Source organism: Gracilinanus agilis, chromosome 2, assembly GCF_016433145.1.
Source record: "Gracilinanus agilis isolate LMUSP501 chromosome 2, AgileGrace, whole genome shotgun sequence".
Classification (NCBI taxonomy): domain Eukaryota; kingdom Metazoa; phylum Chordata; class Mammalia; order Didelphimorphia; family Didelphidae; genus Gracilinanus; species Gracilinanus agilis.
In genome coordinates, this window is record NC_058131.1 from 243,618,941 (window position 1) to 243,646,456 (window position 27,516).

Genomic DNA, 27,516 nt, shown 5'->3' on the forward strand with positions numbered 1-27,516 from the left:
ATTAGTATTGATTCTAAGATGGAAGGTAAGGGTTTTTAGTAAAATAACTAAGTAAAAATATAAGAAATCTATACCTTGAAGAGACATCAAATGATTTTCTTCTACCTACTTATTAACTGAAAGCAGGTCACATCTTAAGGGGTCAAAGGTCAACTTAATTTTTCAGATGAGCTTTCAATGTAGTTCTGCATCTTTGGGGGTAGAAGCACGGTAGCCATCACAGCTTTTTCCAAGATAACCCATGTTGCAATCTGAAATTCTGCAAGTCCTTAGCAGGGTTTCCAAATCATATTCATAGATCCGTCACTACAGTTCTAGTGCCCAGGATAAATTCAGTAGTGGGAACAAGGATGAGGCTGCCTGATTTTGGTGCAGCTATACCAGGTAAGGCACGGCTCACACTTCTCCCCTGAGAATCTGGTCTATACCTCTGGGAAAAACCTGAGGCCTCCCCAACCCCAGAAGGGAAAGCAAGTCTGCCAGTGTGGCCTCGGGGGAGAGATCTAACAGAATCTTCAGAAGGGCCCACGTCAGAGGAAGCTGACCAGAGTTTGTCCCTGTCCTATTTACAACTGCACAACCATTAACATCGGAGTCCAATGACCCATGGGTTTCGGGGTCCAGAATCTACATTCCCTTTCTTTAGTCACTGCTCAAGATTACCAAGATTCATTAGTTGCAATTTTATTGATCAATTGTTTTTATATAAAGTTATTTCAGACTTTCTGATTACTGGCCAAACTGAATCACATTAGCATTACAAATCCTTCCCTCCACTCCCCTACAAAAGGGTGGGCTAGGAAGGGGGAAGCAATCCAGCAATAATGGTATACAAGAATAAATTAACCCAAAAAATTTAGTATGACCATTTATTGGTGACAAACACTCAGTTTTACTTACATTCCATGGGGAGAAAAAATTTCCAGCGTGAACAATGAACTGAAGCAGTACTTAACTTGCAAGGCGACCGTGCTTTTTACCTGGACCATATGCAAAAACTTACTGCACACATTTCTGTGCACAATAACACAACATCAAAAGCAACACAGTTTTATATATAAACATCGTTAATTTTTTTCAGCCCTACATGGAGATGTAATTCAACAGTATAAAGCACTCAAGGAAAATCAATCTGCAGTTTTTATATGCACTACACTGAGATCATATCCTGTAGTGTTGTGAAAGCTGTGTGCCACAGAGCTATATATACACACACATTTATTCTTTAATAATCTTTAAAAAGAAAGATCAAAATTCATTTATTTTAAGTTCTGTTGTATTTAACAAAAAAAAAAAAAAAGGAAATAGTAAATGAACCAAATGATCATGTGAGCTTAAAATTCCTAAAATGTCCAATTTACATAACCATTGGGCAACTTCATCAAAGTTATATATATATATATATATTTTTCATACATATAGATATTGATATCTGCATATCTATATCTATATATAGCTAGATAGATCTATCTGGGACATTAAACTGAATGGCACACAATTGGCATCATCGGAACGGTCCTAGGCCTTTCCGATAAAAACAAAGTGTAGAGCCACATACATGGATATGATCTTTGCAGGTTAGTTTACAGAGAACGTCAGTCTCAGACAAGTTTCTAAACTGTGCTATATAACTAGATACAATTGAGAAACTTTCAAATGAAAAAAACGTATAGTGTTGTTTCAATCAAAACAAAAAAGGAAACTCAGAATGTTTCACTGTCTTAGGATAAAGCAATGGTTATGATTTCAGTAACTACGAGGATGGAAGGGCTGCAGCACTCACTCTATAACAGGTTACACTGAATAGGAAGCATTTGATTTTCTCTGGTGCTTTCAGACATGGGTCAAGTCTAACAACGCCTGTCAGGCACTGCTGTCCAGTGTCTGTCCCTAAAGGTTGGAGTTAGCCAGTTTGAGAAGGGGATTGCTTTCCATTTCTGGTTTCACACATCTATAAAAACACAAGACAAAGCACTGAAGAAGACCATGTGACTCCAGGATGATGAACAATTACTTCCTAGTGGAGACAGAAGAACTCAATGCAGGAGCCCAGAGTTGGTCTCCCTTCATTTGGCCCTCCTTCCCCACAAACATATCCAAGCAGTAGCTTGTGCATGATTTTAGGTCTTGTCAGAACTCCCCCACTGCCACCTCCTGTCTGGCCCCACCAGAAGAAACCATGAGAGTTCACAATCACAGCCTCCTCCTCTTTGTCTCCATTCTCATCACTATTGCCTTCTTCTCCATTTCATCATTCACCACATCTCTCCGCCCCCTGGAGGCATCAGAAATTCCAAAATTGCAAAGCAGTTTCAGTATATTCAGTATATATGTTGAACTTTTAAAGTGGTTTGTGGCCAGAAAAGGTTCAGCACCTCCCACACCTTTAAAGGAAAAAGAACAATAACAAAAACCAGTTAGGAGATGTGATGCAGTTAAACCCTGACCCTCCCCACAAAAAAGCACATAGAGGAAGTCCAGCAAGTAGGCCTGGGCTTACAGGTGAGGCTGATTATGGCACTTTCTACTCCAGGTGGGAAAGGGGGCTCCCCTGAAAATCTGACAAAGAAACCCCAAGGAACTACTGGAGTTAGTGGGAGGGGATCAAAGATTCCCACAGTAACAATTCACTCACACAGACATTGGTCCATTTCCTGTTCTTGGCATCTCTGTACTTTGTTGGTCCAACTCAGACAGCAACTTTAAAATGTTCAGTGCAGCCTGGGAGAAGAAGGACATTTCTCATTAACCTTGATGTGGGGAATGGGGCTCAAACGCCAATGGTGACTGGTCAGATTGGGCAGCAATCCACTTAAGATTAGTTTGAGGAAGAACACTTCCCCATCTAAAGGTACTTCTCTGATCGTCCAGATAGATAGCCAAGAGATGGCCTGGAGCTGTCCGAGGTGGGTCACAAGCTCTAGTGGATCCTATGCCTTGGGGTACAGGTCTGACCAGCATAAGTTCAAAGAATCTCTTCTCCAGGGAATGCTACTCACCAGAAGATACATTTTTCCCCCCAGACATGTCAGCTTATGAAAGTTGTCCACTAATGTATGGCAGGATACTCATATTGAGGAAACTGCAGATTCTTTAAATAAACATTAAGTATAAGAGGGATTTCACTGACAGCATGAGGTATTCCAGGGGCTGCCCCTATTGGGCCATGAAGAATTTCATTCTGTTGAGAGTTAAGAGGTTCCCAAGGTCTAATGAAGGGATAGACATTGGTCTAGCATAGCACTGGTGAACCTTTTAGACATCACATCCTTGCCAAACTGCACCTTCAGGCTGCCTGTGAGCCCCCCACATTACCCCAGACAGCAGAGGGAGGAAGTGCTCACATTGGGCTGCTGAGGAGAGGGAGGGACAGGGCATGTGAGCAATGTCCTCAGATGCTGGGATGCCACGCCTTTGCCAACATGGTCTATTAGGAATATTATGACTCAAGACTACTGATTCCAGTCACAAATGACAGGAGAAGCAGTATGGGAAGGGAAAGAAAAGAGTTATTATAAAAAGGAATTTAAAAATATATAGGTCTTTTGCTGGTGTACAGCTTGTGCCAAGAGGAACAATTATCTCCCAAGAATTATTAGCATGATAGCCAGGTCGAAAATCGGTTAATTCTTTCTGAGAAAAAGAATCAGAAATCTGTACAAACAACTCAGGATGTAACAACATGGTGGGGTAGTGTTCTGCATAAATGGGAGCTTGCAAAGAGGTAATATATAAAGATAGTGGATGTTCAAAGGAAACATGAGGTCAATAACCAATTGAACTGAGTGGGATTAACAACTGGGCTTTTTAATTTGCAGCTTTACCTTTAATTTTCAAACAAAAGAGCCATTCCAAGAATACATAAGATCATTTAAGAGTTTAACATACCATGTCATGGCAGGATTCCACATCCTTTCCAATTCCATGGCTGATCAGAGGTGGCTGAGAGGAGCAATTTATAAGAGACACAAACTCATTCTTGTTGTTTTTTGGGAAGTCTTTGTACTCCACCTAAGGAAGCAAAGAAAAAAAAAATTACTGTCAACCCTAAGGGCAAGTAGGAAATTGCTTGTGTAACTTTCAGCTAGTCCTACAAAAGGGATTAGGAGGAATGGGCCAGAGGGATCATGCCTGCTTTACTCTGGCTATCATTTCCGTACTTGTCACTAGCAGTAGGCCTGGTTGGGTCAGAAAGGACTCAAAGACCAGAGACAAATATTTTTGCTAGTATTTTACACAGCCATGCAACTCTCATTAACTGGTTGCTGAGGAGATAGTGAGGTCTTCAAAGACATAATCAATCCTTGTCTACAAGTACCTCTCAGGGACCCTGATAACTACTAACTTCTCTAGTTGTGAAAAAAAGCAATAACTTCTCCATCTTAGTGAACAAAATGTCATATGTAAAGAATGTCATCATCAAAGATGTTCCTTTCAAAGTCAATGCTGTAAAAATGTCATTAAGTCAAAGGCTTAGTTTTTCCAGACGACTTGTCTATTTTTTCAAAGGTACTAGATGCCCCCCTCAACAACCAGGCTAAGTGACATGCCATTTTCCAATTCTTTCTTTCTCAGATCCACAGTATAAAAGTGCCTCTCTAAAAGCTGAGTTAAGAGGGGAAGCTGGGTGGATTGAGAGTCAGGCCTAGAGACGGGAGGTCCTAGGTTCAAATCCAGCCTCAGACACTTCCCAGCTTTGTGACCCTGGGCAAGTCACTTGACCCCCATTGCCTACCCTTACCAATCTTCTGCCTTGGAGCCAATACACGGTATTGACTCCAAGACTGAAGGTAAGGGTATATAAAAAAAAAAAAGCTGAGTAAAAATTCTTCAAAGTCTAGATAGATCGAGGTGAAGGTTAATTCAGTCTTTTCCCTAAACAAAAGAATCTCTATAAGTAGTTGTTGATACACAATAAATGTCCTAAAATAGTTCTATAAACTTTAGTAAAACCCTCTTTTTCCTAATAAGCTGCAAAGATGTGGAATATGGTCCACAAAAAATTACCTGGATTCCCTGGACATTGGAAAGGTAATCCAGTTGTTCAGAGGGTCTGGTAAGTGGCCCGTGGGGGACATGGCCTGAGGAGATGTTATTCTTTAAAATGGTCTCAGCTGTTGGGGAGGTCCCCCCATACAATAGCTCTCTAGCAATCATAGCTGTGACAGTTGCCTTGGCAGGATTCGGAGCTACCCTGGTAAACTCTTTGGTATGATGTCCTTGATTGACTCCTACAGCCTGTGCCACTTCAGGCACCATGGGAAGAATTCCTGCTGGAAGTTGCTGATGACTGAGATAAGGCATCCTAAATTCATCTTCCTTATTACCTAGGGAGACATGTACATAATTTCAAAACATCCACTGAACCTGAATGCATGGTAGATATTAAAACAAAAGGCAAAGTAGCAACATGCACACAAAATCGTACGGAATTAAAGGTATATGTGTTATCATATATAGATGGGGCATCACCAATCAATATTTAAAACATTATACAAACCCAAGGATCAGCAATGCAATTTACTTGCCGAATTGGAGCATAGTCTCAGAGAGAGATGCAATAGAAACAAAGGAATGGTGGGACTGAACTTATGAAAAAGAAGGCAATAAGTCCCCCCAAAATCCCTTTTTATTTATTCACTTTTGGGATAGACTAAGATGCATGTCAGAGTTGGATGAGACCTTAGAACAAAGAACTTACAATAGCAGAGCTAGGGAAGAGTCTTAAAGATTTACTCATCTAATCACTTCATTTTATGGAAAATGACATTTGAAAAGGGAAGTGACCTGCCCAAGGTCACAGGCCTGTTAATGGGAGAGCTAGGACTAGAACTCAGGTCTTGAGATTCTTAGTGCAAGGGAAAAAAAATGAAAAGAAAGAAGGCAAGATGAAACAATTAATATTCAAATTGTTCTATATGGAACAGCATGTAAGAGAACATGAGGATAAAGACAAAGAAAGAGGCAAGGGAGACCAATGAAACTGCTGCTTAGTCAAAGTAAAATCAATAAAGCAAAAGATCCCAATGACAAAGGCAAGCACAGGGTCTTTTTTTGGGGAAAAAAGAGATAAACAAGTATAAATCATAAATAAAGTAATACTAACTGATGGTTCCTTTTCCCCCTCCACAAAATACAATATGCACATCATTAGACCAATCCATTTCAAAATTCCAATGAGGTTACACTTACTGGTCACATTTTCATCACCAGAGTTGGGCTCAAAAAAGGTAACTTTTCTTCCATCACCTGGTTTCTTTACTGGGGTCTTAAAAAAACAAAGTCAGAGACAAACCAATAGCATTTCTCTAAAGAATTTGATTGCACAGTGGAAAAATTAGCTCTTGGTACCTACGAGTCAGGAAAAGGTCCATGGGGTTCTTGTTTGGAGTTCTAAATTAGCTCCCTGTCACTCCCCAGAATTGTGCAGGAGCATAAGGTCACCAGTCCCAAATGCAGGAAAACCCATTACAAGGTCCCTCACTCTCCCAGAGAATGCAAAATTAACCACCCACCCAAGATTTGCTGCATTTCTCATATTAATACAGAAAACCATCAAACTTCTATTTTTTTCTGTGTCCTCAGACACCAGAGCTATATAAAACATGGTTTTCTCTTAATTCCAAAATGCTAAACAATGGCATTCAAAGGAAGAGCAATAAGAAATGGACAACTTAACCCAAAAGAGCCAAAAGATGATCAAATAATGTGAAATCACATTAATGCAAAGGAACCTTTTAGGTTGAGCCTTAATTTATAAATCAAAGAGCATTCTGGGACTAACATCATTATCAAGTGAGATGAAAAGTGAGATACTGTTTCAAACAGAACAAAGGCAGTGTGGTGTAGTGGAAATAGCACTGGAGGGGAAGGCAAGAGATCAAGGTTCAAGTTCCAGGTATCAATACCTTTCTATGTGACTGGACAAGTCATTTCCCTTCTTGGGGCCTCAATTTCCTCATCTACAAAATGAAGTGATTGCACTCAATGACCTTTAGAGGCCTGTCCAGCTCTGACAGTTTATGACTGAATCATCAAAGACATAGATTTAAATTCAGTCAAATGGAAGGGCTCGTCCCTTCTTGGTAATTAATTCTAAAACCACCCTTACAAGTTTTTGGCAAAAAATTTTTAAAAGCAAAAGCCCAACGTTTAGATAGGGCATATTAAAATGAAGCAGTTGAGTGCTTGCTTCGGCAGCACATATACTAAAATTGGAACGATAAAGAAAGACAATTAGCGTGGCCCCTGTGCAATGATGGATGACACGCAAATTCATAAAGCGTTCCATATTTTTAAAAACAAATGAATAACATGAAGCATTTTAAGGCTTCTACTGTTGTGAAGCATCAGCTGATAATTTTTCTTAGAGCTGTGTGGAGCACAAGTGAACCAAACGATCATGGTGTCTTCAGGGTTATCCTGACAAAACCATTTAAAAATGTGAAAGGAGAAAACCATTAGAAATTTCATTAGGATGAGCTGCTTGCCCATTCTTTTGAACAAGTGAAAATGTTCAGGGTGACTTTAATATCACCTGCCATTTCTGAGCACCAGGTAACCTGTGTTAGGAGGGGGAAAAAATTCCACATCAAAACCCCCCGAAATCTGTGCCTTCTTTTCCAAATCTGACATCACACTGTGTCTGTGTTCTGGAAAATCAAGCCTTTGATCATTCACTAATGTAAGCCTCAGGTTAACCAGACTCCTAAGCACACTTTACTTTAGAGATCCTGAACCTGCAATTCATTGATAGAGGGAACTCCCAGATGACAAAACCTCCAAAAGCAGGACACTACCACCTTTGCATATGAGTTTTAGAGAATTTCCTACAGCTGTCAGAGGTTAAGTGACTTAGCTAGGGTCACAAAATCAGCATGTGTCAGAAGTAGGACCCAATCCCAAGGCTTCCTGGCTCTGAGAACAGTTCTTCATTCATTTTGCCATTCTGCCTCTACATGCCAAGATAACACTAAATTGCACACAAATTCCGAGCACAAGTAGCCATCGTTTTACAAGAAGAGAAAAGGAATTGATTTTGGACAACTGTCCAGTGTCTTTAAGGCACTAAACAAGGATAAAAATTCATAAATGATTCTGTACAGGCAGTCTGTAGATACTTGAAAGATATCACCCTGCTTCTGACCACAATCTCTTGCTTGAGGTATTGAAGCAAGAACCTTGTTTGAGGTTTCCTTTGAGATCGAGATTATAGCTGTCTATGGATGACAGAAAAAGAAATTAACATTCAGGGGGTTGGTTACCTTTTCTTCTGTCTTTAGTGCTGGCTTGGGGGGCTGGGCTTGGGGGACTTTGAAACCTAGGATCTCTAACATATTTTCAGCTGCATTGCGCTTTGCTACCTTCTTATTCGTGCCCATTCCTTCAGCAGTATGGCCACCGACTTTGACCTGCACAAAGTCAAGCAACACATCAGTAGTTAGGTGTTTGGTACAAAAATCCAAACCATGGTTGTTCTATTTTAAGGAATGAATAAAATAATCTGAGAAAGGTGAACTGGTTTAAGTTTTATCCAAGTTGATCCCCATTTGTAAAGTCACAAACTCTAGAGCACATCAAATACAGAGAGAATGAAATTATTAGTATAAATAAACTTTAACAGTCTTTCTGGGTCTAACATCTACACTATTCTTTGCTAAATTCCCTTCTAATTCTGATCTTTTAAGAATAATATACTTCATCTCGTGATCTATTAGCTCTTCCTCTAAGTGATTCTGGGTATTGAAAAATGAGTCTACCAAATGCGTAGGCAAAAAAACTAGCTTAGAATAGCCTGAATGACTTGCTACTGTAGCCCTGTAAGAAAGAACACAACAATCTCACCTAATCTGAAGTCATGTATGGATAAAAGGCTCAAGATGGTTTGGGGGCAAAACCTACTGACTAAATTATAAAGAGTATTTAGAATTGTTGACTAAACAAGTCATATCACTTACAGAATTTCAAGAGGGATCATAATATTACGGTAGGACATTTTAAAAGTGGGTAAACATTTCAAAGAATGCTTTCTCCCAAACAGTGTCTGGTCTCCAAATGTAAGGTAACATTAGGCTGCCCACATGACAGAATTTCACTAAGCCCAGCAAAACCTTTCTATATACTATCAATTTCAGGAGCAAGAACAGACTTGCAGGGAAGCAATATACCCTTAAGCAACAAATTCTAGGCAAAGACTGGGGAAATTTTAAGTCATCCTTCTGAAAGGCCACATGGCAATGGTAGCAAACCTGTGGAGGTCAGATACAAATTTGTCACCTAGCTGTTAAATACTTTATGACAGATGGAAGAAAGGTGCCAGGAAAAACAATAAACGAATCTACAACTTCATTAACATTTTCAATCTATTAAAAATGGTAGCATTAGCATGGCCAAACGCAACCCTCCACTTCACCTACCTGCATCACAAACTCCCTGCGCCGAGGAAGACCTCGCTCAGTGAGAAGCATATATTCAGGCTCCTTATCTTTTTTGGCCTGCTGGATCTGGGCAAGTCGGCTAATAGGATTCATTCCTTGACCATATTCTGGGCTTGTCTGTAGCTGAAGAAGAAATAATGTTGGTGAAATTGGCTATCACATTATTGATGCAAATAACCTCAGACTCGAAGTGAATACTGATTTCAATTTAATAAATTGGTTTAAAATTATAATTAAAAAAAAACAATATTTGTGAATCTGTATGATGGCTATGGAAACATGAAATAAAAATCTGCTCCTCACAAATTAATACTATCTTAAAACAAATCACGAATCATTACATGAAAGCTAAACAAAAGAATTTACTGAATACAGAATCACTCCCTTTCACCAAAAGTCAGTGTGTTTTCATAGGAGGAACATTTAAAAAAGACAAGAGCCAGAGTATTGGTTCTAAGGCAGAAGGTATGGGTTTAAAAAAAATAGCTCTCAAAATTTTAAATACAAAATGGACATTTTACACAGATGAATTTCTATGTTATTGGCAGGTAATTAAAAGCTGTAATCTGCTCAATTGACATAATTACATTTGTAGTTTAAGAAAAGCGCTTTGGAATATATATGGAGGATTAGTAGAAGAGGTGAGAGACTCAGGGTAAAAAGTCAAATTAGAAGTTGCAATAGTCCAGGACAGAGGGCCTGAACTAGGGTGGTGGCTTCTGTGAGTGGAGAAAAAGGAATGGGGACAAGAAATGTTATGGAGGCAGAACTGATAAGCCCTGAAAACTGACTGAATGAGAGAGAAGAAAAAGCTGAAGATAATTCAAGGATTTTGAGCAGGGGAGACTTGAAGGATGATGACATCATCGACAGAAACACAGACCATAGTAAGAGGGGGTAGATGTTTGCTTATTTCTTTGGGGGAGAGGAGAAATTAATGAGTTAGATATGTTGAATTTAAGATGTTGTATGGATAGCCAAATGGAGATGTTAAGTAAATGGAGACAATAGCTAAAACACATTTATATAGTGCTTTAAAGTCTGAAAAGTGTTTTATATATATTATTTCAATTTGAACCTCAAACTAACCATGTAATGTAGATGCTGTTATTATGACCACTTTACAGATAAGACCCTCCTTGCCTGGTATGGACCTGGAGTTCAGAGGAAAGATTAAGAATGAGAAATTTATAGGCAATTTCTTTTAGGAGTTAGAAATATATAAAAGTTAGGGGTGATTTCTGCAGAGATGGTTATTGAACTCATGATAACAAATGAAACTACCAAAGAAAAGAATAGAGACAAGAAGACTTAGGGAGCACCTTTGGGAGCTCTCGTGATTAGGGTGTAAGAGAAAGATAATAATGAATTCCTGGAAGAGACTGAAAAAGAACAGTCACATAAATTAGAATAAAACCAGTGAAACAATGACATGGAAGCCACTGGAGAGAGAGAATTCAGGTGGAAGAGATATCAAAAAAATTGAATATTACAGTCTTAAAGGTTAAAGAGGATAAAGCATGAGAAAAGGTCATTAGATTCTGTAATTTAGTCATTGGTTATAAGAAACAAGAAAAAAATTATAAGCTATTCCTATATAATTATAATGACCAAGCTTGGACTTGAAGGAGAGTTAAGAGAATATGTACCACTACCTTCTTTGCAGAGGTGGGGAGCAATGGTGAGTGTTGCTGAACTTAAAAAAAAAAAAAATCATCTTTCTTATTCTGTATTGGGAAAAGGGAGCAATGAACTAGGAAAGGAAAATTATAAAAACAAAAGATAACATCACTAAAAAATTTTTCATATCATTGAAGTGGATAGTGTAGACTATGCTTTCTAGAAGCAAACCCAGGTGGTATTTATTTAGTGGAATGAGTTTTTTTGTAAGATGGGAGGAGAGATGGAAAAAGACACTAAAGACATTCTCAAAGTATACAATGAGGCAGTTCTTACTTAAGATTCGCTTGGTTCCAAAGGACAGAACAAATCAGTAGAAGACATAAGAAAAAAGTTTTCAACTCATTGTTGGTTGTCCTCTCTTATCTATCCTTTACACATGTTCCAAAGTGATTATCCTGAAGCACACAAATGGCTACATCATTTCCAAATTCAATAAACTCCAATAGCTTTGTTACTTTTAGGACAAAATACAAACCACTGTCATTTAAAACCTTTCCTAACATACCTTTTCAGACTTAGTATGCAGGATGTTCCAAAAGTCTTAGGACAGTTTTAAATCATTAAAACTGACATCCTGTATCTTACTTTCTCACATTCTATAGTGCCCAAAACTGGTCTTGCTGATGGACCACATGCAAATTCTTCATCTTATGGCACTGTGTCTTTACAATGATTATTACCCATTCTTGGAGAATCCTCATCTCTGTTCTAAGACTTTTTAATTTCCTCCAAACCTGAGTCAAGCACTAACTTCTACATGATGCCTTTACTGGTCTTTCCCAATTCTGGTATCTATGAACAAAAACTTTTTATTTATTTTACAAAGTACATGCACACACACACAAATATGTATATGTATATGCCGAAGTATGTATGTTTCCTTGACAGGATGTAAGCGTTTAGAATTATTTTGTTTTGTTTTTTAATTCCATTGTCTGGCACACAGTAGTAGCTTAGCAAATATCTGTTGAATGCCCCAAATCACAGGATCATAAGTTTAGAACTGGAAAGGGCCTTGGCAATTCTCACATCTACTACTGCTTCATTTTATAAGTCACAAAACTGAGGCCCAGGGAGGCTGGGTAAATCATTCTTCTGAATTTTTTTTTTTTGGATCCTGTAGATGTTAGAGGGGACTCAGAATTATGACAGGGATTAATCTCAAAGGTTTTCTCCAATTTTAAAATTCAGCAAACCAACCAGTCTTGTTGTTGAAGGAACAGCTAAACAAGTTTGTGGTAAATGAATAAAATGGAATGTGTATTGTAAAAAATATTGAATATGATAACTACAGAGAAACATATGAGGATTTATATGAACTGAGAGAAGAGTAATACAAATGAATAGAGTGGTTAAAGTAAAGTCACATGACCCAGGACTGAATTCTAGCATCATATGTGTGACCTTAGACCACTCACTGTTTCTTCATCTATAAAATTAGAGGTTTGGAATAGATTTTTATGCTCTCTTTTAGGTCCACATTTATGATCTTATAATGCAAAATAAAGTAGAACTAGGTAAGATATGTACATGTAAAAAACTACAACAATATAAAAAAGAACAATAACAAAACTATCAGGAGATTATGGCTATGGCATACCGCACATAATGTCAGCTGTTTTTTTTCCCCTGAGTGCTGGCTAATTTGCTGAATGAAGTTTTTTCCCCTTCCTTTTTAAAATTTTTTGCTCTTTGGGAAATCTTTCTTTTCTTTTTATTTTTTTTAAAACCCTTACCTTCCATCTTAATCAATACTGTGTGTTGGTTCTAAGGCAGAAGAGTGGTAAGATCTAGGCAATGGAGGCTAAGTGACTCGCCCAGGGTCACACAGCTAGGAAGTGTCTGAGGTCAGATTGGAACCCAGGACCTCCCATTTTTAGGCCTGGCACTGAGTCTACTGAGCCAACTAGCTGTCCCCTATGGAACAGCTTTCTGAGATGGAGAAGGCATAAGGATATAACTGAAAATATAGGTTAAACAAAACCAAAAGAAATCAATAAAAATTCCTTTAGAAAAAAATCAATAGGTACAATATGGTCAAAGACAGAAGGAAAGTTCCCACATATTGCAAAATAATCACAACATTTTTGTAATAGCAAAGAATTTAAACAAAGTAGGTACCCACTGATTAGGGAATGCCTAAAAAAAGTGTACTACATGAATATAATGGAAAATTATTGTATTTTCCATGTGAATAATTTGGAAAGGCATGAGAAGATTTATATGAATTGATGAAGACTGCAATAAGCATAATTAAGAAAAAAATCCACAATGATTACAATGTAAATGGAATGAAAAGATTCCAACTGAAGGCTGTAATAAGTAAGCCAGAACAGGTGAGAAAATTCATCTTCCTCCTTTTATCAAAGAAGTAGGAGATGTATAGGTATGAAGTACTACATATACTACAATAGGCAAAATTAATGTATTCGTTAGTTTCATTTGATTGCTTTTTATTCCTCTTTCTTTTTATCTTTTGTTTCAAAGGATATTTTACTACCTAGCAGAGTCAAAAGGGATACAGAAATGAATGTGATGTGAAGATATAAAAAAATGACATTTAAAAAAACATAAGTTATGGGGTTATTTTAAAATGTTCTTCCCTGGAAAACATTTCAAAAATGTTGTGGTATGTGAAGTAATGTAGAGTGAAGTGAGCTGAATTAGAAGAAAAATTTTAAATCTAACATCAATATTATAAAAATGAACAATTCTGAAGAATTTAATAAACTGATAAAAGAATGAAACGAACAGATTCAAGAGTACAATTTGTACATGGACAACAAACACTACTATAAAAACAAGCAACTTTGAAAGCTTTAAGAACCATCATCAATACAATTTCATTCATGAGGCCAAAGTACTGATGATGAAATATGGCCTCCACGACAGAGAGGAGAGGTGGCAGATTTAGGACACAGAATGACAGATATATTTTTATATAAAGCTATTAGGGGAAGATTTTTTTGTTTGACTATGGATATTCATTGAAAGAAATTTGTTGTTGTTTTCTAATGGGGTGAGAGATGGAGGAGGAGATAATAGATTTGTTTGTTTGTTTGTTTTTTTAATAGAGTAGGGGTGCTACAAATGTTAAATGTTACATGCACTTTTAGATGAGGTCGCTATTATTAGTTTTACTTAACAGTTTAATTTCATCACAAGAAAATTCTCACAGGAAGTCTGTGGGAGTAAAATGTAAATGTATATAACATAAAAAAAGAAAGGCATTAATAAAACCACAAGTGACCAGGAAAAAAAAAAGTGTTCTGACCTTAACTATTGATTTTGTTTTCTTTTTAATTCGTGGCTTCATTTTCTCAACTGTTGGAAGTGGAGGTAATTTCTTTAGTTCCTCAAGAACAGCTATAGCAGCATTTTTCTTTGAAATCTTCTTGCTTTTTCCTTCACCTTCACCCATGAATTCGCCAACTGACACCTTTGTCACAAAACTCTTCATGTGAGGTGGGCCACTCTCCCTGGTGACCTGTTTCAGAGGGAAAAACTGAGTGAAAGCGTGATAAACACTTATTAAAAATGGTAGGGGACACTGGTTATAGCAAAGTTCATTAACATGAGATATAGAATGGGTGTTAAAGGACAGAATTTCTAAGTAAGATCTGACATCTCAAGGAAATGTACATAAAGAGACATTTTTCTCAACATCTTTTTCAAAGCTATTTTGTTGTTTTCTCCTTTTTAGTGATGCTTTATAGTTGCAGTTCTAAAAGCTCTCAAAAGAATTTAGCAGGATGTCATGCTACAATGGTGGAGATTTTCCTCATTTTGCAGTCAAAACAACTAAAACCTATTGAAGTAGTGACACAACTTGCCCAAAGTCAGAGTGGAGTGGCACTGTAGTATGACAAAAAGAACACTGAATTTGGAGTAAGAAGTCTTGGATTCAAATCACTCCCTTAACATCTCGAGACCACAGAATCTTTCATCTATATAATGACCTCAAAGATCTCTTCTCTGAGAACCCATATGTTTCTATGAACTTGAATACGGTACAAAAATAAGATTCTTTGTAATTCCAAAGTCACCCAGCACAACAAGGATTAGAATTCAAGCATTAGACCTCCCACTCTACCACAGTTCATAATACAAATATCCCTGGTCTCAGAGGGAATGTATCAATTGACCCAAAACCCAATGAGAGACAAACAAATAATATCTCTTTTCTCAAACTAGGGTTTTGCTAGCCAGGATACAGAGATTGAGGGCCCTAATGACAAAAGCAGCTATGGCTAGAGAGGACACTAGACATTTTATTCCTTCCCAGTATAGCTATGCTTTGCAAATATGGTACATATTTAAATACAATAAACTTTAGCAATTAATAAATCTGCATGTATCAAAAACTGTATTTGAATAGTACGGTACCTAGCTTAAGGAAGTAATTAATCATTAACTGAACTTCTGACATTTCGACATACATGTCTAATTCATCCTATCCATTTCTAGGTATCTAAGTATTCCACATAAATTCTATCTCAAACTTATCACATTAACCCAAATGACAAAAACTCAGTGGCATAAGAATACAAACAGTGCCTTCAGTATCAGAAAGCTTGGGTTTGTGTTCCAGCTATCACAGAGTAGTTATATGAACTTGAGAAAACTCATTCTCCTCTCAGAATTCAAGCATTAGACTCTATAAAAATGAAGGCATGATGGGTTCATCTCCAAGGTCCCTCCTAGCTTCACAGTTCTGCTACTGTAAATTCATGGTTCCATCTGCACATCTCAGGAATATTTCCCAGTGATGCTTTATATGTAGTCAACTTTTGCTCAAACATCAGATGCAATCTCATCATTTTGAATTTTTACTTTCTAAAAATCTCTACTGCAGACTGGTATGATCACATGAAACCTTACTAATGTCTACCAGTGGTCCTACCACCCAATATGGCCACATTTCTACCTACATTTGAAAATATATTATGAACATTTAAACTATGTGAGTTTTCTTGAAACCCCAGATGTGTAGCTCTCTCAAATCTTTAGTACCAAAATATTTTATTTAACCCATATTTGCATCAAAATTAATTTGGTCAGGAAAATAAACTGAAATTATTTATTTTTTATTAACAAGAGCCACCAGGAAAATGTTAAAGAATGTAACAGAAATGTGAGTTTCTAAATAATTATACCGAAACACTCAAAACAGTATAGGACACATAGTTTTAAAAAATATTCATTTAAAAATGCATTAAACAACAAAGGGAGCGCCTATAATTTCACAAATGCAAATAAAATAAGATTAGGGTTACAATTAAGAGTTAGAATTAGGGTTAGAAGTAGGGCTGGGATTACATTTACAGATAAAATACGAAATAATGTTATGCCTGTAAAAATGCTAAGTTTTAATTGTTAAGTCCTAAGTATTTTACAATAGAGTAAATTATACCTATCCTGTTTAAGGGGGAAAAATATATTTAGAAATTATATCTTTTCTTATCATTGAAATAATAATCATTTATCTAGAACAGTATTTTTTTCCCTACAGTATTTGACCAGTTGTTACTTTTCCTTTAAAAGGTTACATTATTTTTCAGTCTTAAAAGTGAAAATGGGAGAAAATACACAGGAATTTGGCTACAATTTCTGAAAAATGAACTTGTGAAACCGCTTTTGAGACTACTGGACAAATTGAGAGAAAGAGGAGAAAATGTGTTTTGAACATGAGATATGCAAATCAAAATCAAATAAGAATTTGCAAATAATTAAAATACCCATAGAAAATAAAAACTCTTTTCTTTTTACCTTTCTAACTAATCAGATATGCTATCTTTGGAGATAATTCAGGTACAATATTGAATATGTTTGCTCTCCACTTTTGATTTTGTTACATTGAAATTTGCTTTTAGCATATGTAATCGGAAAGGTGGGATATAGTTAATGGTTTTTTTTTTTAAACCATGCCATAAAGCCTAGGCAATAGGGGGTAAGTAACTTGCATACGGTCATACAGCTAGGCAGTGTCTGAATCCAGATTTGAACCCAGGACTTGTCTCTAGGTCTGGCCCTCTATCCACTGAGTCACCTAGCTATCCCATATATAATTCTTTAAAGTAGCATAAAAATATGCTTTTTAAAAAGATGATTTCTCAAAAGAATCATGGTAAACACCTTAAGTCATCCTAAGAGAGCCTTGAGAAATTAAAACTCAAATGTTAAATCAAGGGTTTCAAATTATAGAAAATTGTATAGTTTATCTTCATATTCCCCAAAATTAATACTTTGAATATTTCTTAGTATAAACTTCTTTCTTGCTTATAAATAAGCTTACCTCAAAATTCACAGGCAAGTTCCGTTTAAGTGCAATCTCAAACACTTGGCTTATTTCAGATTTATTAAGATTTTCATCATCTGGTTCTCTTCCATTCACCTAGAAGATTAGTCATTTAAAAACACATATTAAATCTGTCAAGTAACTTGTTGAATCTGCAAAACTTAAAGCCTTCAAACCTTTGCCTTATGGATATCACTGGCCAAAATAAAGGATATACAGTATACTATTGTATTTATAAAGTAAGTCATAGCCTATTAAGCTCAAGTTGTATTGTGGCTCAAAAACCCACCATTTGCAACCTACCTATCCCACCCCACTGAAGTAAAAGTGTAAGTAAATCTCTTTGGATGTTCTGGAGACCAAATTCCATTGCAGACATGTGCCACTCATATATAGAGCAATGGCTTAGACCAGTGATGGACAAACTACAGCCCGTGGGCCAGATGCGGCCCCCTGAAATGTTCTACCCAGCTGCAGACATTATTCCTAATCTGACGAATACAATGAGTAGGATACAATACAATGAAACTTCAAAAGAGTTGCCTTAGAAACAGACTGACAGATGAGCATTTCCTTTCCTCTGGCCCCCTCTTTAAAAAGTTTGTCCATCACTGGCTTAGACCATTAAGTCTTCAAAAGGCTAAAGACTAAATTTTGGAAAAATTATAAAGGCTAAAGACTAATTTTGGAAAAATTATAATCTTCTAAAAGATTGACTGGACAACACGTATTTAAATGTAAGCCCCTCCAACTCATGGAATGTTAAGGTTCTAGAGGAGGGTTTTTTAGATTTGAAATAATCTTATACACTGATTTGAAAGGAGAATATGAAGATAAGTGGCCAGAGTAGAGGTTGCAATGTGATGGTGACAAGAACTTTTTAAAATAATGCTCTAGGGGGCAGCTGGGTAGCTCAGTGGAGTGAGAGCCAGGCCTAGAGACAGGAGGTCATAGGTTCAAATCTGGCCTCAGACACTTCCCAGCTGTGTGACCCTGAGCAAGTCACTTGACCCCCATTGCCTACCCTTACCACTCTTCTACCTTGGAGCCAATACACAGTATTGACTACAAGACGTAAAGGTAAGGTCTTTAACCAAAAAATAAATAAATAAATAAATGAAATGAAATAATGCTCTACTAGTTAACTTTGGGATGAATGCAGATATTAATTTTAAAAATTTTCTCCATATTCCACAAGGCTAATCAAAAGCAATGAAATTTCAGAGTTTCATGATAACATAAGAAGATTTAGTTAGATTGGAAAATAGATGGAGAGAACAAGGGCTTTAGAAAACTTGACCGTCACAGTACCAATGTTTGGCTTCCTTACTCAGTGAAGTAAAGTCACTTAGTAAAGGATCTGGAAAATGTTTGGGACTTTTGGGGACCAGAAACTTGGCCATAAAATGGTTGTTTGGTTTTTTTAATCTTAATTTACAAGTCTAATAGCCTTTTATCTGTCTTCATCCTTCTTGACTTCTCTAAACTGACACTGTTCAATATCGTCTCCAGGCTACATATAGTTTTTAGGGAGTATTTTTTTTTTTAAATTTTAAACCCTTAACTTCTGTGTATTGACTTATAGGTGGAAGATTGGCAAGGGTAGGCAATGGGGGTCAAGTGACTTGCCTAGGGTCACACAGCCGGGAAGTGTCTGAGGCCGGATTTGAACCTAGTACCTCCTGTCTCTAGGCCTGGCTCTCAATCCACTGAGCTACCCAGCTGCCCCCTACATATAGTTTTAATGGCAGGAGAATCTAAAATATTTTATATATCCATTTTCCTTCTCTTGAAATGTTTTTGAATGGAGGGCAGGGCTGGACTAGAACCCAAGATCATAAGATCTTTCAATGTGGATAATATGACAGGATCACAAGAAGAGTGCACAAACTGTTCCATGGTGTATGTATGCTATACTTTTCATTGTGTCTACCAGGTAGACAGGCCCAAAGAAGTTAAACATATTGTCAATAACAAAAAAGCAGAGCTAGGGTTAGAACCCAGCTATGTAAGGTATATCTTACCCTAAAAAAATAAATAAATAAAATAAAATTCTAGGGCTACAGCTAAATGAAAGAAATTTAATTTTTTTTAACAAGAAATTTAATTTTAAGTGAAAATTTTCACATTAATAAAACTGAGACCATAATTATGCTGCCAACTGAGAGAATATTCTGTCTGGACCCCTCTCTTTGTACCTAGCATTCTCATTCACATTCTGACTTCACTGTACTGCTGGCCTAGTCAAAATTACATTGAATGGCATTTCTAATAGTTTATTAACACATACTTTTATTTTTGTCGTTAATAGTTTATTAACTTAAACACATACTTTTATTTTTGTCGTTAGTGTAAACTCTTGGGAGAAAGAAAACGTGTCTGTACAGGATGAAATTTTTTTTAAATCAGAAAAAGATGAACTAAGAGTAAAGTCAAAGCTTCCTACAGCACTTATAAGGGAGGAAAGTATTACTAGCTATTTGGGTAAGCCAGTTAGTTTCTTGGGGCCTCAATTTGCTCATCTGTACAAGAGGAGGTTGAACTAGATGACTTCTGAGTCCCATTCTAGCTATATAGGCATGCTCCTATAATATATCAAATGACTCAAGACAGATGAAGAAGTCCTACTGAATCCCCAATTTTATCCTTAAAATACAACAAATTGATTCCATTTGACTTAATCCTATTATCTATCTACTCATTGCAAGATTCAGTGCTGGGTTATAGGAATTTTAAAATACATATAGAATGGAAAACTCTGAACTTAAAGAGTTCAAAATCCAAGGGGTAGAAGTCAAGTTAACTAGCATTTAAGTGCCCAGGCACTTTGCTTAGTACTGAGATATATACAAAAACAACCATGATAAAGGAATGAATATGAAAGGCAATAAAAGAAAGGTTGATAGTGAAATAAGAAATTATAAGGCAAAAGACTGCTTTTTTTAAAATCTGGGGTGAGAGGGTGGGAAGAGGTCAGGGAAAGCTTCATGAAGGAGGCAGAATTCCCAGCTTTTAAAGGAGATGGCAGTGATGGTGCATTCTAGGAATGGAACTTAAGAGTGAACAAAGAGGATTAAAGAAGAAAGGACAAAAATGGAGGGCAGAGAATAATCCAGTACAGCTGTAATATGGACTAAATGATACAAATTAGCACAAGAAACGGCTAACAAGGCATAATGGAACCAGATTATATATGGTTTTGAAGGACAGGATCAGTCTTTAACACTCATTCAGTGAAACATTTGTCTCACCATAATTCATCTATAACTAAATCCTATTTTAGACTGTCCTGCTTCAGCAAGAAGATCATATATCAGAGATTTGAAAGACTTCCCTATCTAGCAGTGTGACCCTTGTGTAAACCTCTCCTCTTCTACACTCTTCAGGTAAGTAAGAGTGCTGACTAGCTGAGTATAACATATTAAAACAATCTCAGGACAACTGCCCTCTGAGAATACGATGGCAATTATCATTTTGACACTATACTCCTGTCTTGGGCATTGTGCTATACAGCTGATGAAGCTGTAATGTGGTCCAACTATCCTAGATTTCAATTTGGAATTATGTAAGGAAAGTGACTAAACTGTCTTTCTGCTTGGCCTCACCAGCAATTCTCCTACTAAATATATACCTCAAGGAAATGAAAGACAGAAATAAGATCTAACATATAGCAAAATATTCATAGCAGTCTTCATAGTCGTAATAATGTCTTTCAATCAGAGAATGGCTGAAAAATGAATAAAATGCAAAATTTTTGTGCAGTAAGAAATGGCAGATATGAGAAATGTGGGAAGTGGTTCACATGAAGTGATACAAAAGCAAAGTAAGCAGAAGCAAAAGGATATCAAATATTATGGTGAAGGGAAAGATCACTAAAAGATGAACTATGAATAATGGGAAAAACCAATGAAGATCTCAAAGAAAAAATAATGAAATATTCCTCCTGCTCCCAGGCAGAGAGGAGGGCAAAATACTAAGACCCAATATTGGATAGAGTGTCAGACACAATATACATGATGAATGTTTTGTCTTAATTGTCCTTTTGTCACAAGGAAGAGTTCAGTCTGGATGGGAAAGGGCTATAATATGAAGACAAAAGGCATTGATGAAATGCATTTTATTTTATTTTTTAAGCCTTTACCTTCTATCTTAGAATTGATACTAAGTATTGGTTCCAAGGCAGAAGAGTGATAAGGACTAGGCAATTGGGATTAAGTGATTTGTCTAGGGTCACACAGCTAGGAAGTGTCTGAGCCCAAATTTGAACTCAGGTTTTCCTGACTCCGGGGCTGGCATTCTATCCACTGACTCACCTAGCTGTCCCCAATGCGATGTATTAAAAAAAAAACCAACAAACAATCCTGATGGAACCAAAGCCTAGGATACCATGAGAAATATGGGAACAACAAGAAAAGTAATGGGCTGGAAGATGTAAGAAGCAACATGGTGAAATGGTAAGTGTGCTGGACCACCTATTATTCTATTACATGCTAAAGTCAGGAAAGTCTATGTTTAATCCTATGTCTTTAATTACTTGTATGACCCTAGGCAAATTCTTTAATTTCTGAACGGCAATTTCTACAACTCCAAAATAATGGTGTTGGATTCCTGAAGTCTTAAGGGGATTTAGCAGAGTAAAGGAGAAAAAATGCTAGATTTAAGAGAAAAGAAAAAAATGGGCTTAGATGCCAGCTCTGCTTCTTAATACCTGTACATTCTTGCACTTAATCTGTTAGTTTGTTTCTTCATCTATAAAATCAGAGGGCTGGACTAAATGACTCTCGGACTCCTTTAAGTTCTATATCTATGATCCTATGTTCAATGATCACATGAGAGGTTCTGATTCATGGATGAAGTTTTCTATTGTATGCTTTTATTTCTGATCATATTATCTTTGTACATCAAAAATCTCTCTTAGGCAAGCATACCAATTCAGCAGTAGGTTTTTTGAATAAAAGAGAAAAGCCAAGCCTGTGACCACTGGCATTTATTACAATTCTATTGACAATATATGACAACAATAGGAAGTGACTACTCTTGACCTTGGACAACAACCAACCACCTAAATTTCTTAAGATTTTGCTCTATTTTCTGTGAGTGTTTCTCTAGAGCTGTTAAAGAGCTACCTCCTTCCTCCATACACATGGATGTAGATATAGCACATTTACATTTAAAGTGATCCCTTGATGCAGATTAAGTTGTAAAGAGAAGAAAGAAGTAATTAACTTCCATAATTACTCAGAGGTAATAAGAGACAGTGGATCAAGAGCTGGCCTCTGAGTCGGGGAGACATGGATTCAAGTCCTGCCTCTGACACAAGCAGGTTCTTGTGCCCTGGGTATGTCACTTTATTTCTCAGTGTCCTCTCTCTAGAACCTGTTAATTTGCACAGCAGTAGCTGATCTGTACTGGTTAAAGGATTTCCATCAATGAGTACTCCTTGCACCAACACAAATAAAAATACAGGTTAGGACCAAAAAAAAAAAAATAAAAAAATTTCTGTTTCTTTCAATGAATGGATTAGTGACTAAATAAAATTCAATATTCAGTAATGTAAACTGGAGGTTTTTATTACAAATTATATGAAACCACACAAAGAAATTACAAATCATATGTAGGATTCCTGCAAGTCACTAATAAAAATGAAAAATAAAACAACTCTCAGATTTTGCCACATACTCAGAAAATTGGCATGGAAGCAATAGTTGTAAACAGTTGATGTTGGAACTTTGGAAGTCAGCAAATTAATATAGTGTAGAGGTGCTGATATGGTCCATTCCCATTGTGGAAAGCAATTTGGAATTATGTCAAACCAAAAAGAAAGTGATTAAAAATGTCAATTCAGTTTGACTCAGAGATACCACAGATAGATAGATATAACAAAGAGAGTAAAGTCATAAAGAAAAGTCTCATATATACCAAAATATCCATAAAGACTACTTTTTGTGGTTATAAAGAACTGGCAAAATAGTGGGTATCGATAACTGAGGAATGGCTAAGTAGAATGTGGTTATATGAATATAATGGAATATTACTGTGCCATGAGATATGGCAAATTCAGAGAAGCATGAGAAGTTTTATATGAACTTAAACAAAGTGAAGTAATCATAACCAGGAAAACCACAGACTCTACAACATAATAAACACAAAGAACAAGTAAGGAGAAAAAATGTTATAATGACCAAAGGTTGAGAAAAACATGTATTTTACCCCTTCATTTGGAGAGATGGAGGGACAACAGTGAAGAAATGTTACATTTGCAATTGTCATTTGGCTTTGCTGAACTGGTAAAAAAAAATCTTACTGATACATTTTATTTTTATGCTTCATGTTCAAATACATTCCTTCCCACTTCCCCCTTGGTCAGTAAAACCAACCAGCATATCAACTAAGACTAACAGTATATATAGTAAACAGTTTGGCAGAAACTAGGTATAGACCAGTGATTCCCAAAGTGGGCACCACTGCCCCCTGGTGGGTGCTGCAGTGATCCAGGGAGGCGGTGATGGCCACAGGTGCATTTATCTTTCCTATTAATTGCTATTAAAATTAAAAAAAATTAATTTCAAGGGGCGCTAAGTAATATTTTTTCTGGAAAGGGGGCAGTAGGCCAAAAAAGTTTGGGAACCACTGGTATAGACCAATATCTCACACTGTGAAATAAAGTGAAAATACATGATTTAGATATAAAGGGTGATATCATAAGCAAATTAGGGAAACATGGAATATTTAAGAATATGGGAAGAATTTAAAACCAAACCAGAGTTGGAGCACTATGGGATGTAAAATGGATAATTTTGATTATATCATATTTAAAAATTTTTAACTAAACAAAACCATAGCATCCAAGATTAGAAGGAAAGCAGACAACTGGGGAAAAAAATTTTACAAGAAGTTTCTCTGATAAAGTCCTCATTTCTCAAATATATACAGAACTGAGCCAAATTTATAAGAACACAAGTCATACCCCAATTGATAAATAGTCAAAGCATATGAAGAGGCAATTATCAGATGAGGAAATCAAAGCTATCTATAGTTATATGAAAAAAATGTTCTAAATCATTCTTGATTAGAGAAATGCAAAGTCAGACAACAGTGAAGTACTACCTCACCTATCAGATTAGCTAATATGACAGAAAGGAAAATGACAAATGTTGGAGGGGATGTGGGGAAACTGGAACACTAATGCACTGTAGGAGTTGTGAACTTATCCAACCATTTTGAAGAGCAATTTTGAACTATACCCAAAGGCTATGAAACTGTTGTGCAGGTGGAAAATTTGCCACACCTGAGCTACATTCCCAGTATCTTGTTAAATTACATTCTCATGTACAGGGGCTTGGGAGATAAAATTGGCTGAGACCACAATGCAAGGCTCTTTTTTGGGAGTTTGTACTTTGCTTTGGTAAAGTGCTGCAGGTGTGAGTTTTTGGCTCTCTTTCCTTTACTCACTTTACTGAAAGAATCCTTTTGCTTTTCTTTTCCTGCTCTTTTTGTTTATTATTAAATCATAGATATTTTTTAAAACACTAGGAGTATTTATTCATTTTTACTCCTACACTGTGCATACACTTTGACCCAGTAATACCACTACTAGGTCTATATCCCAAAGAGATTTTTAAACGAATGGGGAAAGGATCTATTTGTACAAAAAATATTTAAAGCAGATTTTTTTGTGGTGGCAAAGAATTAGAAATTGAGGGAATGCCTATCAATTGAGGAATGGCCGAACAAGTTGTGATATGATTGTGATAGAATATTAGTATAATGATCACCTGTAAAATACTTAGCAATTTTCAGCAATACACTGATCTAAAACAATTCCAAAGGACTTATAATGAAATATGCTATCCACTTCCAGAGAAAAAAACTGATGGAATTGAATGCAGATTGACACTTATCTTTTTAACTTTATTATTCTTTTTTGTTCTGTATTTTCTTTTGCAACATGGGTAATATGAAAGTTTTTCATGATGACATCAATTTTATATTTAAAAATATATATTTAGGTTCCGGGTTAAGATGGCGGCAGAGTAAGAAGCAGCTCTTAACCTCTCCTGACCGAAACACACAAAACTCCTCAAGGGAACATAAAAACAAGTCCAGACAAAGGAAGGAACCCTACAACAGGGCACAGCGTGGAAGGTATGTGGAATTGGGGCATTTCTATGCTATAAAGGGGTGAAACAGCTCTCACTAAATCGCGGGCTGAGCAACCACCCCACCCCCACCCCCTCCACACACAACACCTATAGCGCCGAAGCCAGCTAAAAAGAAATAGAGCAAGTTTGGGGCACCCATCAATTCACTGGCAGCTCCGGGGCCTGTTCCTGAGAGCAGCAAGATTTAGGACCCCAAAAAGCTAACGAACGCACACAAAATTTGAGCGCAGGAGCAGGGCGCCGAGAGCAGACGCAGGGCGCAGAGCACGGGCTCAGAGTGCAGGCACAGGCGGAGGCGTGGGTGGAGGCAGACACAGCCACGAGCTAAAGCTATAAACCCTGAGTGGGGAACCAGTGCAGACTGGTATACGACTGTGGAAGCAGTGCCCTGAGACGTGTAAAGAAACCTCTGGCAGAGGATCAAGCAAGGGGGTCCACCAGGGGGCTATACCTTGGAAAAAAACCAGAACTCAGACCTCAGGAGCCAAAAGACCGTGGACAGACCCTGAGCACGAGGATAAATCTGAGAAGCTGCTGGGCTAACGATGGCTACCCAGTCTCAGGAAGTTCAGAAGAGAAAGATTAACAACAAGAAAAAGAAGTCTTTAACACTCGACAACTTTTACACAGAGAAAATCCAGACAACTGAGCAAACAGAGGAGGAGAACAAACAAGCATCCGGACCCTCCTCAAATAAGGAAAACTCCTCACAAGCTATGGAAGAGTTCAAAACTGAGATTTTGAGGAAAATGGAAGAGATCTGGCAAGAAAATAACTGTTTAAAAGGTGGAATCTTGCAATTGGAAAGTGAGGCTCAGAAACCAAATGAACTGATAAGCAAACTGAACACCAGAAATGACCAGACTGAAAAGGAATACCAGAAGGTTATGGCCAAAAACCAGAAGATTATGGCCGAAAACCAGAAGATTATAGCCGAAAACCAGAAGATTACAGCCGAAAACCAAATTACAGCCGAAAATCAAAAGATCATAGCCGAAAACCGAAAGATTATAGCCGAAAATCAATCCCTAAAGGCTAGAATTGAGCAAGTAGAAGCTAATGATCTCTCAAGACAACAAGAACAAATAAAACAAAGTCAAAAGACTGAAAAAATAGAAGGAAACATGAAATATCTCAAGGAGAGAGTGACAGACCAAGAAAACTGGTCTAGAAGAGACAATTTGAGAATAATTGGTCTTCCAGAAAAACCAGAAATTAACAGAAACCTGGACTCCATACTAACAGAAATAATTCAGCAAAACTGCCCTGAAGTCCTACAACAAGAGGGCAATATAGACATTGAAAGGATTCATAGAACACCTGCGACATTCGATCAAGAAAAGAAAACACCCAGAAATATAATTGCCAAATTCAAGAGTTTCCAAGCAAAAGAAAAAAATCTTACAAGAAGCCAGAAAGAAACAATTCAAATATCAAGGAGCACCAATCAGGATCACACAGGATCTGGCAGCCTCCACGCTAAAAGATTGCAAGGCTTGGAATACGATATTCAGAGAGGCAAGGGAGCTGGGCCTGCAACCACGGATCAACTACCCATCAAAATTGACTATATTTTTCCAGGGGAAAGTATGGGCATTCAACAAAATTGAAGAATTCCAGGTATTTGCACAGAAAAGACCAGGGCTAAATGGAAAGTTTGATATCCAACCACAAAAATCAAGAAAAACATGAAAAGGTAAATAAGATACAGAGGGGAAAGAAAGAAAACTTATAATTTTTAAATTTGCCTTTTTAAGGGCCTCAGTGAGATCTAATTATCTGTATTCCTATGTAGAGAAATGTAATGTATAATTCTCTGTAGTGAACTCTATTCACTATTATAGTATTCACTATTATAGTAATCAGAAGAATAATTCACAGGGTGAGGGTGGAACACTAAATAATCTAAGATGGCGTGGGGGATGGGAAAGAGGGG

At 36.9% G+C, this 27,516-nt stretch overlaps 1 protein-coding gene and 1 pseudogene across 3 annotated transcripts in view; one reads left to right on the plus strand and one right to left on the minus strand.

Moving 5' to 3' along the window:
• Nucleotides 1-659: 659 nt before the first annotated feature.
• Nucleotides 660-27,516, minus strand: part of STAU1 (staufen double-stranded RNA binding protein 1) — an 81,933-nt gene continuing 55,076 nt past the window's right edge. Inside the window, exons 8-16 of one of the 3 annotated variants that reach the window (XM_044663815.1) lie at nucleotides 17,416-17,514; nucleotides 14,395-14,625; nucleotides 9,417-9,560; nucleotides 8,265-8,411; nucleotides 6,193-6,268; nucleotides 5,008-5,327; nucleotides 3,889-4,011; nucleotides 2,636-2,721; nucleotides 660-2,384 (exon numbers count right to left, since the gene is read on the minus strand). In XM_044663815.1, the coding sequence (XP_044519750.1) occupies nucleotides 2,369-2,384; nucleotides 2,636-2,721; nucleotides 3,889-4,011; nucleotides 5,008-5,327; nucleotides 6,193-6,268; nucleotides 8,265-8,411; nucleotides 9,417-9,560; nucleotides 14,395-14,625; nucleotides 17,416-17,514 (1,242 nt within the window). In that variant the 3' untranslated portion in view covers nucleotides 660-2,368. The remainder of the gene's footprint in view (nucleotides 2,385-2,635; nucleotides 2,722-3,888; nucleotides 4,012-5,007; nucleotides 5,328-6,192; nucleotides 6,269-8,264; nucleotides 8,412-9,416; nucleotides 9,561-14,394; nucleotides 14,626-17,415; nucleotides 17,515-27,516) is intronic. The other 2 variants (XM_044663817.1, XM_044663816.1) reach the window with 2 other exon arrangements.
• On the plus strand, nucleotides 7,185-7,297 carry LOC123238375 (annotated as a pseudogene).